At 40.6% G+C, this 15,038-nt stretch overlaps 1 protein-coding gene across 3 annotated transcripts; it reads left to right on the top strand.

Moving 5' to 3' along the window:
• Positions 1-1,128: 1,128 nt before the first annotated feature.
• Positions 1,129-13,940, top strand: LOC106585112 (erlin-2). 3 transcript variants are annotated; one of them, XR_006761734.1, is made up of 13 exons: positions 1,129-1,250; positions 1,565-1,640; positions 3,355-3,462; positions 3,630-3,711; positions 4,452-4,498; positions 4,625-4,686; positions 5,949-6,074; positions 6,287-6,360; positions 7,525-7,583; positions 7,995-8,086; positions 8,268-8,401; positions 9,454-9,533; positions 9,888-13,940. XR_006761734.1 is itself a non-coding variant. In XM_014170955.2 (13 exons), the coding sequence occupies exons 1-13, from the start codon at positions 1,193-1,195 to the stop codon at positions 10,059-10,061; spliced, it is 1,128 nt and encodes a 375-aa protein (XP_014026430.2). In that variant the 5' UTR covers positions 1,129-1,192; the 3' UTR covers positions 10,062-13,940. The 3 variants fall into 3 exon arrangements, 2 of the variants coding, with proteins under 2 accessions (XP_014026430.2, XP_014026431.1); XM_014170955.2 differs by having other exon boundaries at positions 8,312-8,401; XM_014170956.2 differs by lacking the exon at positions 1,565-1,640 and having other exon boundaries at positions 8,312-8,401.
• Positions 13,941-15,038: the final 1,098 nt, after the last annotated feature.

The raw sequence follows: 15,038 nt of genomic DNA on the forward strand, positions 1-15,038 counted from the left end.
GCAATTTCTCGCATGCAATAGCCTTCATTTCTCAGAACAAGAATAGACTGACGAGTTTCAGAAGACAGTTATTTGTTTTTGGCCATATTGAGCCTGTAATCGAACCCACAAATGCTGATGCTCCAGATACTCAACTAGACTAAAGGCCAGTTTTATTGCTTCTTTAATCAGAACAACAGTTTTCAGCGGTGCTAACATAATTGCAAAAGGGTTTTCTAATGATCAATTAGCCTTTTAAAATGATAAACTTGGATTAGCTAACACAACATGCCATTGGAACACAGGAGTGATGGTTGCTGATAATGGGCCTCTGTACGCCTACGTAGATATTCCATAAAAAATCTGCCGTTTCCAGCTACAGTAGTCATTTACAACATTAACAATGTCTACACTGTATTTCTGATCAATTTTATGTTATTTTAATTGGACAAAAAAAATGATTGTCTTTCAAAAACAAGGACATTTCTAAGTGACCTCAAACTTTTGAATGGTAGTGTATGTTTGAATTTTCAAAGTAGTCCTTTTGGGAAGGCAGATAAAGCCTTTTTATCAAAAACAATCACTTTTGCATGTGAAGCACAGAATCCTACTCATTACCCCACGTGCTTAGCCTACATCCCTTTTACATCACTTCGGACAAAACGGGGCACCGAGCTCATGCCCGGGAGGCAGCCCGGTTCCAAAACGAATGCAATCAACACTGGCCCAGGGCATTACTCGAATCCCCGCACTGGACAGTCTATATTACCACACAGGACCTTCCATTACAACACTCTCATCTGCATACTGGATTTAGGGGTGGTTTTATACCATTACATGTTCCCCACTAATTATGATCCTCTGTGAAGCACTGACCAAAACTATGGTTCCTACATTGTTACAGTAATATAAAAGCAACTCTGCCCTATTGTATCAAAACAAACAGTGTAGCAATTTACCTATCAGTACACTTGTATAAATGCATAATATAAATGCCACAATTAATAGAAAAATCATAAACCTAGATATTTGATTTTAAAAAATCACAGAAACAACTTCTACATAACAGTCACAATATTTAGCTTTCTTTGATATAGTCTTTGTTGCCCTCTACCGGTTTTGAAGGATATTTCCTCTAAAGGAACTGAAGAACGCCCAGCTGATGACGCATGACGCAAAATGAGGAAGTGAACTTTGTAGTAGGTGTTAGCAAATGTTGTATTTATTTATTTTTTTTTACCGTGGAGGAGGCACCTCGTGTAATAATACAGGTAATAATACGGGTTTCGAGTACACTTTTATCAATGGCCTTTTCAAGTATTTAACGTTACATGCAACAACAATAATGTATGTGAAATATTTAGTCAATGTAGGTTAGATACCATCCTCTGTAGGAACTAAAGATAGCTTAACAAACTAACGTTAAACTGTTGTTGCACAATGCCTGTTACGTAGTTGGCTTAACTTGTTTTGCCTTACTGGGAGGGGTGTATGAGTAAATCCAAGACTGGGCGCTTAGCTAGGTAATTCATGTTTAGCTGTCCGCATTCTGTCAATTGAAAGTGAAACAACTTCTCCATGTTAGACTTAGAAAGTGGAACCAAAGATACTGAACCAAAGATGACTGAACCTTCACGTGCGAGCTCAAGTTTCACGACCTGGTATGAAAAGCCTGCATGCTGTCATTGATTGATTGACTGACTTGTCGTCTAGACAAGATCACTATAGTAGATTTATATGATTCTTGTTGTAGCTGTGTACAGACTAATAACTTGTGGCAGGCTTCAGTTGTTGATGTTTTCGGGGTGAGGTGAGGCAGGCGAGAAGTTTCCATGCCTTTCTTGGTCAATCCTCTTATAATGTTGTAAGGTCAGTCCCTGCTGATGTCTCAGCTAAGCTTCTTCTTCCTGACTAATAGGAGTTTAACTTGACAGCAGCATGCCTAGCTGGCACAGAACGTTTTATTAATGTTTTACAACATAGTTTCTTTTGCCAGCTGAATGATCTCACATCCAGAGCCTCTCTGCTCAGATGTTGTTTTAAACTACATGCAGCTGATTCTATTCTAATCAACTGTCCTAACATCCAGAACTTGCAAGATTACTATTTACTACACTAAAACAACATTTTTGTAAAAGCGGTAGAATATTTGTAAGGTCATGTATTAGATTAGACTTCAACTCTTCAGTGAAAGGTATCAACAGTGCATTCGGAAAGTATTCAGACCCCTTCGCTTTTCCACATTTTGTTATGCTATAGCCTTATTCTAAAATGGATTAAATAAAATAATCTCATCAATCTACACACAGTACCCCATAATGACAAAGCAAAAACAGTTTTTTTAAATATAAATGTCTGCAAATCTATTACATTTTATAACAGAAATACCTTGGCTATGAGAATCGTAATTGAGCTCCGGTGAATCCTGTTTCCATTGATCATCCTTGAGATGTTTCTACAACTTGATTGGAGTCCACCTGTGGTAAATTCAATTGATTGGACATGATTTGGAAAGGCACACACCTGTCTGTATAAGGTCCCACAGTTGACAGTGCATGTCAGAGCAAAAACCAAGCCATGATGTCAAAGGAATTGTCTGTAGAGCTCCGAGACAGAAGGAATTGTCCGTTGAGCTCCAAGACAAGATTGTGTCGAGGCACAGTTCTAGGGAAGGGTACCAAAACATTTCAAAACATGGACTGAGAGACTAGTCAGGATCAAGGGAAAGATGATCGGAGTAAAGTACAAAGAGATCCTTGATAAAAACCTGCTCAGGACCTCAGACTGGGTTGAAGCTCTCTGAATGTCCTTGAGTGGCCCAGCCAGAGCCCAGACTTGAACCCGATCAAACCTGAGCCCGGACTTGAACCCGATCGAACCCAATCAAACTGAAAATAGCTGTGCAGCGACGCTCCCCATCCAACTTGACAGAGCTTGAGAGGATCTGCAGAGAAGAATGGGAGAAACTCCCCAAATACAGGTGTGCCAAGCTTGTAGCGTCATACCCAAGAAGATTCGAGGCTGTAATCGCTGCCAAAGGTGCTTCAACAAAGTACTGAGTGAAGGGTCTGAATATATATATATATATATATATATATATCTATATATATATAAATAAATTTGCAAACATTTATAAAAACCTGTTTTTTCTTTGTCATTATGGGGTATTGTGTGTAAATTGATTAGGGGGAAAAAACGATTTAATGCATTTTAGAATAACATAACATAACAAAATGTGGAAAAAGTCAAGGGGTCTGAATACTTTACGAATGCACTGTAAGCTTGATTAATATTTAATTCATCCATCTTCTATGTCCAAAATTGTGCATGCCAATCCTTTAAAAACAAATAGTTTATTCTTCCTCTTCTTCCCAGGATGGCACATTTGGGTGCCATTGCCTCAATAATCTGTGCGATTGGAGGCGCAGCTCTCTTCGCCTCTGTACACAAGATTGAGGAGGGACACACTGGAGTTTACTACAGGTCAGATTTATGTTATGTCTTCATTTAAATTGATCTATTTTTATGTAGCACAAACATGTCTCTTCGACATGCATGCATAGTAAAGAATCATATCATCTCTATTTGTGGCAGATCTATCTGTTATGTTGCTCCCTCCTAAACGCGTCCTTGACTTGTGTGTTCCACAGGGGAGGAGCTCTCCTGACCACCACCAGTAACCCTGGGTTCCACCTCATGATGCCTTTCATCACTAACTTCAAGTCTGTGCAGGTAAGACTGGTGTCTTAGGCCCTGGGCATGACTGGTCTCACTGGGGTTTAGGCTGAAATGTAGTTGAACAAAGAGAGGAACTGAAACCTGACTGGTCTGAGAGGTTTCTGAGGTGAAATGTACTAGGGCAAAGGCTGAGGCTGGACTTCAATCAAACTGCAAAGTTTAGGCAGTTCCTTTGTTTACAAAGGTCACCCTGTGCCCGCACACTTCTTATGTTGAAAAGTGACAGCAGATCTATGATGGGAGTCTATTCACTAGGAACCAAACGGGGAGGGACCTGCCTATATTTGTCTAATAGTAAATCTAGGTTACGGTTTCTGTTACAGAACATTTTGCTACGAGTGTGCTACTAATGAATACACCCCTGGTAGGTTTGCAGGTTTTCATACAGTGGTATTGTCACATACACCGGATAAGTGCAGTGAAATGTGTTGTTTTACAGGGTCAGCCATAGTAGTACCCCTGGGGCAGATTAGGGTTATGTGCCTTGCTCCGATTTTTCACCTCGTCGGCTCGGGTATTCGAACCAACTATCTTTCGGTTACTGGCCCAACACTCTTAACCGCTAGGCTACCTTCCACCCAAAGACCTGCCAGAAGAGTTTTTTGGCCATGGGAAAAATAACTACTGTGTAAATACTACTAATACATACTACAATGTAGGTTTTATTGAATTGAGCCTTGCAGAAATGATGGATCTGTCGAGTGTACAACGCCTTCTCTTTCTGTTCTTTGTAGACCACTCTACAAACAGATGAAGTGAAGAATGTACCATGTGGCACAAGGTAGGATTGTCTGTCGTCACTGCCCAAAATAAACTTCATGGATGGAAAGATTACCAGCTACTTTTATCTGCATTCTTGAAAATGTATTGCATGTATGTCTAGTTACATTCTGTTTTATTTGTTCAGTGGGGGAGTGATGATTTACTTTGACCGGATAGAAGTGGTGAACTACCTGGTACCCTCAGCAGGTAAAGTCATAAGCCAATGCATCAAACATTGGAGCAATTTTGACAAGGTGCTCAAGTTTTGTCTCTCAACGCAAAACTAAAACTGATCTTACTTGTGACATAACATGTCTGATGTTCAAATCCCTCCTTAGTATATACGCTATATTGTTTCAAAACCAGTGTAACCCATGTATTGTAAGAGTGTGTTGTCCGCTGCACCATCATTTCAAAGGGAGGATCATTTTCCAACTTGTGTTTGAGTAAAATAAAACAATTGTTTAGTAAGTCACTGGTTTTGTTAGTGAAAGGCGTCTGGACACATTTAAACACTGTGTTTACTCCATGTTCTCTCAGTGTGCTCCAAGTCTCTTTTGTTATAAACAGATGTAAGGGGTGGGGGGGCGAGGGGGCGAGGGGCAGCCTGGCGTGGGGATGGTTGTGTACTTAGCAGTGTTGTAGTAATTAAGACCGGTCTTTTTTTCTTCTCACCATTCTGAATTTCTAAAGAATCGATATGTTGTTGTAAAATACGAACACAGAAATACTGGACATTTTGAACTCTTATGCTGGCAATTTGACCCAATTTACTATCCCCCTCCAGTCTCGATCTTGACTCTGACACTATTTGCTCCGGTCTTGAATCAGTCTCGCTTCAGGTGGTCTTGAACACAACACTAGTACTTGGCAACCATTTTGAACACAGCTTACTGTAACCCTGCGATAGACTAGCTTCCGGTCCAAGGGGTGTTACTTGTACATCAAGCTGCCTGATGCTAAGAAACAGGAGACAGGACGCTTCTGCCCTATGGACCGTTCTGGCTCGGACCAAGCTCCGTATTTACTGTAGCCACTACTACTTACTTACTTTATACTGCTTTCACATAGGATTTACGGTACTGTATCGAAAAATAAATAAAAAAAATGTAATATTGAATACCTTTCAGATATAAAGAAAAGGCGGGAAAAAAGTTGGCGGTATGGTGAAGTTGGCGGAAAAACGTCTTGGTGTGAAAGGGATATTACTGTAGCCCACAGGAGGGGAGGACGGCTCATAATAATGTCCGGAGCGGAGTAAATGGAATGGCATCAAACACATGGAAACAATGTGTTTGATGTATTTGATACCATTCCACCAATTCCGCTCCAGTCATTGCCACGAGCCCGTTCTCCCCAATTAAGGTGCCACCAACCTCCTGTGCTGTAGCCATTCTTCTTTGTCCTTTCTCTGCAGTGTATGGTATAGTGAGGAACTTTACAGCAACTCTTTCGCCTCTCTTCTACAGTGTATGATATAGTGAGGAACTTCACAGCGGATTACGACAAGGCCCTGATATTCAACAAGGTTCACCATGAGCTCAACCAGTTCTGCAGCGTCCACTCTCTACAGGAGGTCTACATCGGCTTGTTTGGTAACTCATCTATATTCAAAGGGTTTCAGAGGCCTAGTGTTGTGTCTGGGTGGTCCCAAATGGCATCCAATTCCCTACATAGTGCACTACTACTGCAAAAGTACTATACTGTATAGTGAATAGGGTGGTGTGTGGGATGCAGCCTGTCTTAATTGTATGTGTTTGTGCGTGCTTGTGTGCGTGCGTGCGTGCGTGTTGGTTTCCCTCCTCAGACCAGATAGATGAAAACCTGAAGCTGACCCTACAGGAGGATCTGACCTCCATGGCTCCTGGACTCATCATACAGGTACTGAGACTGGGAAGGAGACATGGAAGGGGGAAGAGACAACAAACCAATCTTAGAGAATCCTTGCATACCAGTATAAATATGTTTATTAAAGGTTTATATGCAAGGAATCCCGATGATTGATTTGATTTACTTGATACGCCACTTATCCTTGTGTGACTGGGAGAGGGAGCAATGGGAAGATGGAATTCTAGAGAATCCTTGCTTATAAATATGTTATTTATGGTTAATACTCATTTAACAATATCATGAGCAGTTTGAACATTGAAACTGCCCATGTTATGTGAGTACTCACCTTTCATAACTGTTTTTATATACAAGGATTACCTCGTATTGATTTCTGATTCGGGTTGATACTCCGCTTATCCTTGTGTGATCCAGGTAGAGCCACATGCACACAGGGGGTTGAATGGCAGACAGGAAACAGGGTTAAGTTTCTAAAGTAATGTGTAAGGTTAAAGTAGAATACTGCACTTCAACTTTATGAGGCTCCATATTGTGATAATGAATGCCAGGTGATGAGTGGGCTGCTAAGCGGTCCTGGGTGGACTTCAGTTACTAGCTAAAACTTAATGAAAGACAATAAACAGAACAGATCCCATGTTGCAATATCTGGACTGGAAAACGATGAGAGATTCTGTCTGACTCAAAAATGAGAGAGCGAGATGGAGAAAGAGGGAGGAGGGAGAGAAATAATCATTTCCTCCCCAACCCCACCTCTGCTCATTCCTTTCCAGTTTTAAGGCCCCTCTGGGTTTAAACACTTAGCTTTTTGTCCTCATTAATCCTCTAGAGGAAACTATAACAGCTGTAGATTCTGCCAGGAATGAATAATACTACAGTACAGCTCACTTCAGAGAGAGTTTGTGGAGGAGTAAGATTCCATTTGTTCTTTTGTGCTCCCAAATTGAACCAGGTCTGTGCCCCAAAAGGCACCCTATTCCCATGACCAGAGCCCTATGGGGCCAGGTCAGAGGTAGTGCACTACAAAGGGAATACTGTGTCGTTTTGGCATTTGCCTAGATGATTCCCTGGTGATGGAATGCCTCTTATTGCCATGTAATGACTGGCAGTTCCAAAGTCAAACAAATGTTCATTATGATCTCGATCATCTCTCCGTCACCCCTCTTTTTCATGGTTGTGGTTCGGCAATCTTGACCACAGGCGGTCCGAGTCACGAAGCCCAACATCCCTGAGAGCATTCGGAGGAACTACGAGATGATGTGAGTAAAACAGTTGGCTGTGTAACACTGAAACATTCTAGAACACTTCCGTCCTGTATTCATATTCTCCTCAAACCCGGTTGTATCCCAAATGGCACCCTATTCCCTCTATAGTGCATGATCTTTGACAAGTGCACTGCATAGGGAATAGTATGCTATTTGGGACACTCGCCACTTCCATCTGGAGGGCTTTAGTAATGGACTGATGATGGTATTTTTTCCATGTTAACATGCTATTACCTGGCTGTTGTTGTTTTAGGATGTTCTGGTGAGGGATGGGACACATGCTGTGGGATTGGAGAAAGATATTAACCAACTTTTAGCATGCACCTTTAATGTGTGTGTGTGTGTGTGTGTGTGTGTGTGTGTGTGTGTGTGTGTGTGTGTGTGTGTGTGTGTGTGTGTGTTTAGGGAGGCTGAGAAGACAAAGCTTCTGATTTCTGCTCAGACTCAGAAGGTGGTGGAGAAGGAGGCGGAGACAGAGCGGAAGAGGGCTGTGATCGGTCAGTCATGTGATTGGTCAGACACTAACGCACTATGACCTTTACCTTTTCACTGAAAAAAATATTAAACTGACATTTTATAATAGTACATTTATAGACATTTATAAACAAATGACTGTAAGTCTGTTTTGTTGAACTCATTTTTAAGAGGAATTCTGCCTGTTTTGTCATTAAATCCCAGAATGTAAGGCTCACTTCCTGTCTCCTCCCTGTGCTGCTCTACAGAGGCAGAGAAGTTGGCTCAAGTGGCTGAAATCAAGTTTAGCCAGAAAGTCATGGAGAAAGAAACAGAGAAAAGGATCTCTGAAATTGAAGGTGTGTATGTGTGTTTGGCAAAACAATAAGACGGTATATTTAAACAATAAGGCCGGGGGGGTGTGGTATATGGCCAATATACCACGGCTAAGGGCTGTTCTTTGCAACACGGAGTGCCTGGATACAGAGCCGTGGTATATTGGCAATATACAGCAAACCCCAAGGGTGCCTTATTGCTATTATAAACTGGTTACCAACGTAATTAGAGCAGTAAAAATACATGCTTTTGTCATACCCATATCAGCATTCAGGGCTCTAACCACCCAGTTTATAATTGTCATTAGGCCACTGGTCAGTGAAATGGCATGCTGGCATAACAGGGCTTTTAAAGGACATTTTTGTCCTTTTCCCTGTGGGTCTTTATGGTAGAAAGAGGAGTCTCCTGAGGATTGACTATGGGAGCTCAAAGCTTAAGTGCAATACATTTAGCCATTTTCGCATGTGCTAGGCTATCCATGGAAAGTAAACTTGTCGTATTCTCACATGGGGAGAGGGAACATAAGCTCTGGCATAGACAAATTGGAACGTTTTAGCACAACACAAATACGGGACAGTTCCCGGCTCCACACACTCTCAATGCGTGGCTGGTAGCCTTATGTCTGCCTCGCCACTCACAGAACGGAATTCGTAACACAACAAGCTCCTGGGTTTTTAAAAGTATTATCTTGATTTTAAAATGTTTCCGACCCACAATGTAATTCTGAACCGCGGCCAACCCACCGGTTGAAATATTGTTTTCATTCTACCTGCCAGCTGATTGTTTTTGCGACTCACCCGCCGGGAACCGTGGATATCTGACCCGATGCAGAACTATACTAACGATTGGCCCAATAGGGTAAATGCAGATGGGCAACCCCATGCTTCAGCCTATTTATTTATAGCCACTATGCTGCATCAGTTGGGCTACAGGTATTAATGCTAATAGCATACCTGATAATATGGACCATACATAGGCTATATGCTTGGTCCAATATGTTAAAATGATCATACTAGGTGGAAATAATATTTTAGATGGCGTCAACACAATTTGACGTCTAACCCCTGGGTTGCAGACGGAGCATTCTTGGCTAAGATGAAGGCCAGGGCCGATGCAGAGTTCTACACAGCAGAGAGAGCGGCCGAGGCCAATAAGGTGAGAGGAACATACTGAGAGGAACAGCCGGTCCTCCTTGGCCCTAACCCTTCCACATTTGCAGATCTGAAGGATCTGTATAATCAGGGTAGTGAAAGATCTCTCAGCTCCCTCCATGTTGCTTCCTCCAAGCAGTTCTACAAATATCCAAGGCGTCGAGCCAAGGGGAGGTGGTAGGGAGTGAATTCAGACTGGCTGGAACAGTGGGAGAGAGAGAACACACTGCCCCTCAGGCTACAATCTAACAGCATCACAGGACAGCCATCACTGGCTTCTGCCTTCTCTCTCTCTCCTCTCTCCCTCCATCTCCACCCTCACTTTCTTTCTCTCCCCCCTCTCTCTCTCCACTCCCAGTTGAAGCTGACGCCAGAGTATCTGCAGCTTATGAAGTTCCAGGCCATAGCAGCTAACAGTAAGATCTACTTTGGGAGTAAGATCCCCCAGATGTTTGTTGACTCTGGCCCCTCCTCCACTAAGGCCTCTGATGCCATGGACGTCCTAACTGGACAGTTCCTGGACCTAGACTGATGGAGGGATGGAAAGGAGTAGAGAGAAGAGACCCATCCCAGGGCTGGAGCTATGGAGCTGGGCCCATGCCAGCCACAAGGTGGGGTGAAAGATGAGCCTTGGGTTATGTGTCCCAAATGGAACCCTCTTCCCTATATAGTGCACTACTATTTTTGAAGTATCTGGCCAGTGAAAATCTTAGTTTTAAAAGTTAATATTCTGTTAACTCATACCAAAATGTTTTTGACTTGTCTTATTCATATTTGTGACCAAAAAACTTTATACATTTAAAATTAAAAAAACACTTCAAAAACCCCACCTCAAACAGTCTGTTTAAAGAAATAAAATAAATGCTTGCTATTTCCTTATAGAACATGATGTCATGTTGGCTTATTGGCTGAGTTGGCCAATGAGCGGTCTACTAGCAAGAATATTTTTAATGACCAGTATACGGCCACACCATTCTGTTGTTGGGTTACGCCCACACCATTCAAACACAGGAAAACTGCTTTTTGACATACTTAATTGCCATTTTTTGGAAGGAAAACTATTTCACTCATATTGTTATTAATTATAGGTCGTATTTCATAGAAGTCTGGTACACAGATACTTTAAAGAGGCAATCAGCAGTTGCTACATTCATTTTTGGATTTATACATTAATGATATGTACCTATGGATTATTGAAGAATATAACTTAGAAATGCCTCATGAGCTTAGGTCAGCTGCCGTACACCATCAGAACCCAAAATATACGCTTGTTTTACTCCAGTGTTTGTTAACAAAGTAAATGTAAACAAACACTATATAGCCTCAACATGACCCATAGCTCTGTTTATTCATTTTAGTGGTTACATTCTTCCATCCCTCATCTTTTTACCAAACATTACATGTTTTTTCTACTCCTGATTGCCTTTTTAAAGCGCAACTGAAGGCAAACAACTTCTCGAATAGAAAATGGCATATGTGGCATCTATATTAGTCAAACTTTTATTCTAGTGTCAAAATTTACTACGAAGTGTAAATAGGATCATTTTGTTCATAAAGTCAGTCTTGTCCAAAACTGAGTTTTGTAAGTGAGTTCTTTATGACTTACTTAAGGGTTGGGTTTTGATTTCGACAATGCTCACTTGCCCACTAACACAGGGTTACACAGCTGCGGTGATTGCCTCTATCCAATCCTACTGCAGAACACCCAGACAGTGAGACATACCAGCCCATTAGCAGGTAACCCGGTACCGGATTAAAAAATGAATGGAAGTATGGAGGTAGTTTTGTGCAAAAAGAAAAAGGGGTTAAATATGTGTCCAAAAAAACCTAAATATTTCCTGAACTTTCTTATATCTCCTAGATAGGACAGACACTTCAATACCTTATTCCTTATGATTTCCTGTCTTTTTTCCATTTATGAATGTGTTATTCAGTGCATTTCTAAAGCCCAAATTAAATATTTAATCAAATTTTTGTATATATTTTTTTGATACCTACAGGGGCTTAAAATTCCAAATCAAATGGCTAACTAATCCATGGTTTGACCAATTCCATGTCAGCTTAGTAGAACCCCTACCCATAAGTGCACTACTACCCATAAGGCTCTGGTCAAAAATAGTACACTATATAGGGAATAGGGTGCCTTTTGGGATGCTACCCTGGACCGGAGGTTTTACTAGCCCTACAACAGACTATCCTAAGACCGTAGGCGAAACAATGATATATTGAATGTAACAGTGTGGTTTGGGACATTTTAAACATGAATTGAACTTTTGCAAGTGTATGATGTATGTTTTGTAACTTGATTTCATTGGTAGCGCTTTCATGTCTTTTCTATGTGTTGCATAGCTCATAATACTGTAAGTGTATGAGAGATATAGTTGTGTATGATTAACTACATTATTAATGATTAATTTACTTAATCATACACAATACATTGTTTGGAATACCTTGTTTCTTCATACAGATCCCTCTCCCATATGAATTGGCTGACTGTCTTTACCTTTTCTCGCCAGGATCTTATCACAATAGCAGATGTAACAGATCTTGACTAGCCCACTGAATGAATATTACTTTACCTCCGTTTCAGAGAGTGAGCATTGATGTTCAATCATTTTTGGACTGAAGAAAAGTCAAGGTTGACTTGTTTTTCTCTCAATTATCTATAATTATGCTGGACAAAAGGCCATTATATTCATGTCTGCTCTTGAGAGAGTGTCCTAGACACAACAGAGAGTATCTGTTAGAATTGAGATGTTGAGAAACCAGCTTCTCCTTGAGTGGGAACATTATCCCATGCTGGAACAGAGAGCGCAATGGCTTCTCAGTCAGTAGTAGTCATAGTATGACGAATACAGATGAACAACTCTGATAACGACACCTTGACAAACCACACTCCACTCAAAGCACTTTCTACTAGTGGTGTTTGGTCTCATGCTTTGCCACTTGTTTTAAACCATCCCATTTTATTTCCTGGTATTGACTACAAATGTTGTAGGAATGGCACTGAACTACACAGATGGATACCTTTTCTGAAACTGAGGCAGACTGTGGGCTGAAACTCTCCTGGTCTTGTTTTGATTGGGAAGGAAAGGGAAGGGGGGTGACATCAGAAAAGGGATGAGGTTTATCTTCCGCATCAAATCTTTCTGGGAATTGTGGATTTGTGACATAATCTAATTGTACATTATACAAAAAGTTCTACATAAAATACAAGCCTCACACTCATTGATTAACCATCTTAACCCTCTGTTATTGCCTATCCCCATGATTTGGTGAAGGGGTGATACCAACCAAATCCAATTCTATTGGTAACATACACATATTTAGCAGATGTTATTGTGGGTGTAGTGAAATGCTTGTGTTCCTAGCTCCAACAGTGCAGTAGTATCTTAACAATTCACAACAATACACACACATCTAAAAGTAAAAGAATGGAATTAAGAAATAAATCAATATTAGGATGACCAATGTCGGAGTGGCATTGACTAAAATACAGTAGAATAGAATACAGTATATACATATGAAATTAGTAAAGCAGTATGTAAACATTGTTAAAGTGACCAGTGACTCCATGTCTATGTACATAGGGCAGCAGCCTCGTAAGGTACAGGGTTGAGTAACCGGGTGGAAGCCGGTTAGAGAGCGCTATTTAACAGTCTGATGGCCTGTCCAACCACTCCCAGTTCAGAATTCGAGAAAGAGACAAAAGTTGCTATTTTTATTTCTATCTGCTAGGCATTTCATGATTTATTTTTTCCCCCCTTGATATTGGATATTAAGAGCATTACAGGTGCGTGCTTTAGCAGTACATTTTATTCTAATTAGTCCTTTGTCTGCGGTTCATGACAGATCATGTCCATAGATATTAATCTCGTCATTGTGACGCATGTTTCTTGAAGATTGGACCAGATAAAATCCCAATTGTGTTTTTTTATTTTTTTATTACAGTGATTTCTTTACAGAAAAGCAAACAAAAGCATTCTTATTGGTAGGATGAGTCAATGGTATAAACATGCAATGGGGTTTTCATGAAAAATGCAACAGCAGCTTTCTGAGTCTTTCACACACTGGTGCCCTCAGTGTCGTCTTAGACCGAGTTCATTTGGGGTGAATCATTTGTATGTTTTTCACCAACGCTTTGACTAAAGCATTGACAACTCATTTGAGAGGCACTTGTGTTGTATCCATTAAACTGTTCTCTCAACGTAACACTGGTTTGTTCTGGCTGAGTTAGCTTTGTTAGCTGTGTGAGTGACAACCTGTATAAACGGTTTGTTTAGACTCTCTCAGGTTGACTTGACTGATTATGACTTGAAGGAGACTCTTTTGCACTCGATCACTGATGTTAAATTGTGAATCAGAAATCCAGAATTTTGTAATTTACACAATAAAATGTGTTTTTCTTTGACGACTAGGTACTTTTTATTGCCTTTTTCTTACATTGCCCTTTCACATCTGTCAAACAAGAAAGACTGATGAATCTTGATTTTGCAATTTAGTAGGGGTAGACGGTTACATAACACAGCCTATTAGAAAGATTATATTTATTATCTGCTTATTCACATCTTCACTGACATTCAGACTATTGCACACCATATGGACTGGATTTCAGAAGTTATGGAGAAGAGAAGTTACCCAATTTCAGGTGCAGGTGAAATGTTTAATAAAACAACAACAACCAGTAATGAGACAATTCCGTAAGGCTACACGCCGGTAAACAAGAACAATACCACCTGGTGAGAAAACATAAGGGAGTGACATATAAAGGGGAGGAAATGATGAAGGGAATGAAGTCCAGGAGAAGATGTGACAGTAACATTTAAAATGTAAGTATAGTATTTCATAATGTAGCACTAAGATTTTTGTCAAAAATGTTTAACTATTCAAGTCAGTTAAGAACACATTCTTATTTACAATGACGGCCTAGGAACAGTGGGTTAACTGCCTTGTTCAGAGGCAGAACGACAGATTTTTACCTTGTCAGCTCGGGGATTCGATCTAGCAACACTTTTGGTTACTGGCCCAATGCGCTAATCACTAGTCTACCTGCCGCCTCAAGATGACTTGATAACCTGGTGTACACTGTCAAGTGCTGACAGTTCAATCACCTGTTATCTCCTGTGAGAAACCCCCTAGATTCCCAATCAGGTATGCCGGATGTGCAGTCAGAAGTCTGTGACTGCGTAGGCAGGACCCAAGGTGCCAATATCCCTGCTTCAGATTCAGGCTTGTAGAGGTAATTTCAAGCATGAGACATGTCTAGGATTGCAAAGGGAGGGTATATTACTGGTAACTTTCGAAGCTACCGGTAAACTACCAGAACTTTGGTAACTTTCAAGTTTTTTAAAAATTCGATCACATGAAATCTAGTGGCCTTATTGGATACATCAGATTATCACAGGTGTCTGTAATTATCTCTGGCACTCCATGTGGTCATATAAAATGTAAAATATAAAAAATTATAAAATAAGATGATTTTAAAATAAACAATATAATGACAAAGCTA

The sequence above is a fragment of the Salmo salar genome, chromosome ssa24 (genome assembly GCF_905237065.1).
Source record: "Salmo salar chromosome ssa24, Ssal_v3.1, whole genome shotgun sequence".
Lineage (NCBI taxonomy): Eukaryota > Metazoa > Chordata > Actinopteri > Salmoniformes > Salmonidae > Salmo > Salmo salar.

Bases quoted from the DNA above. Each gene is read 5' to 3' on its own strand.
- LOC106585112 (XM_014170955.2), top strand. From the start codon at position 1,193: ATGTTGTATTTATTTATTTTTTTTTACCGTGGAGGAGGCACCTCGTGT. The intron at 8,087-8,311 runs GTCAGTCATGTG...GCTGCTCTACAG, and splicing joins GCGGAAGAGGGCTGTGATCG to AGGCAGAGAAGTTGGCTCAA. The intron at 9,534-9,887 runs GTGAGAGGAACA...CTCCACTCCCAG, and splicing joins GAGCGGCCGAGGCCAATAAG to TTGAAGCTGACGCCAGAGTA.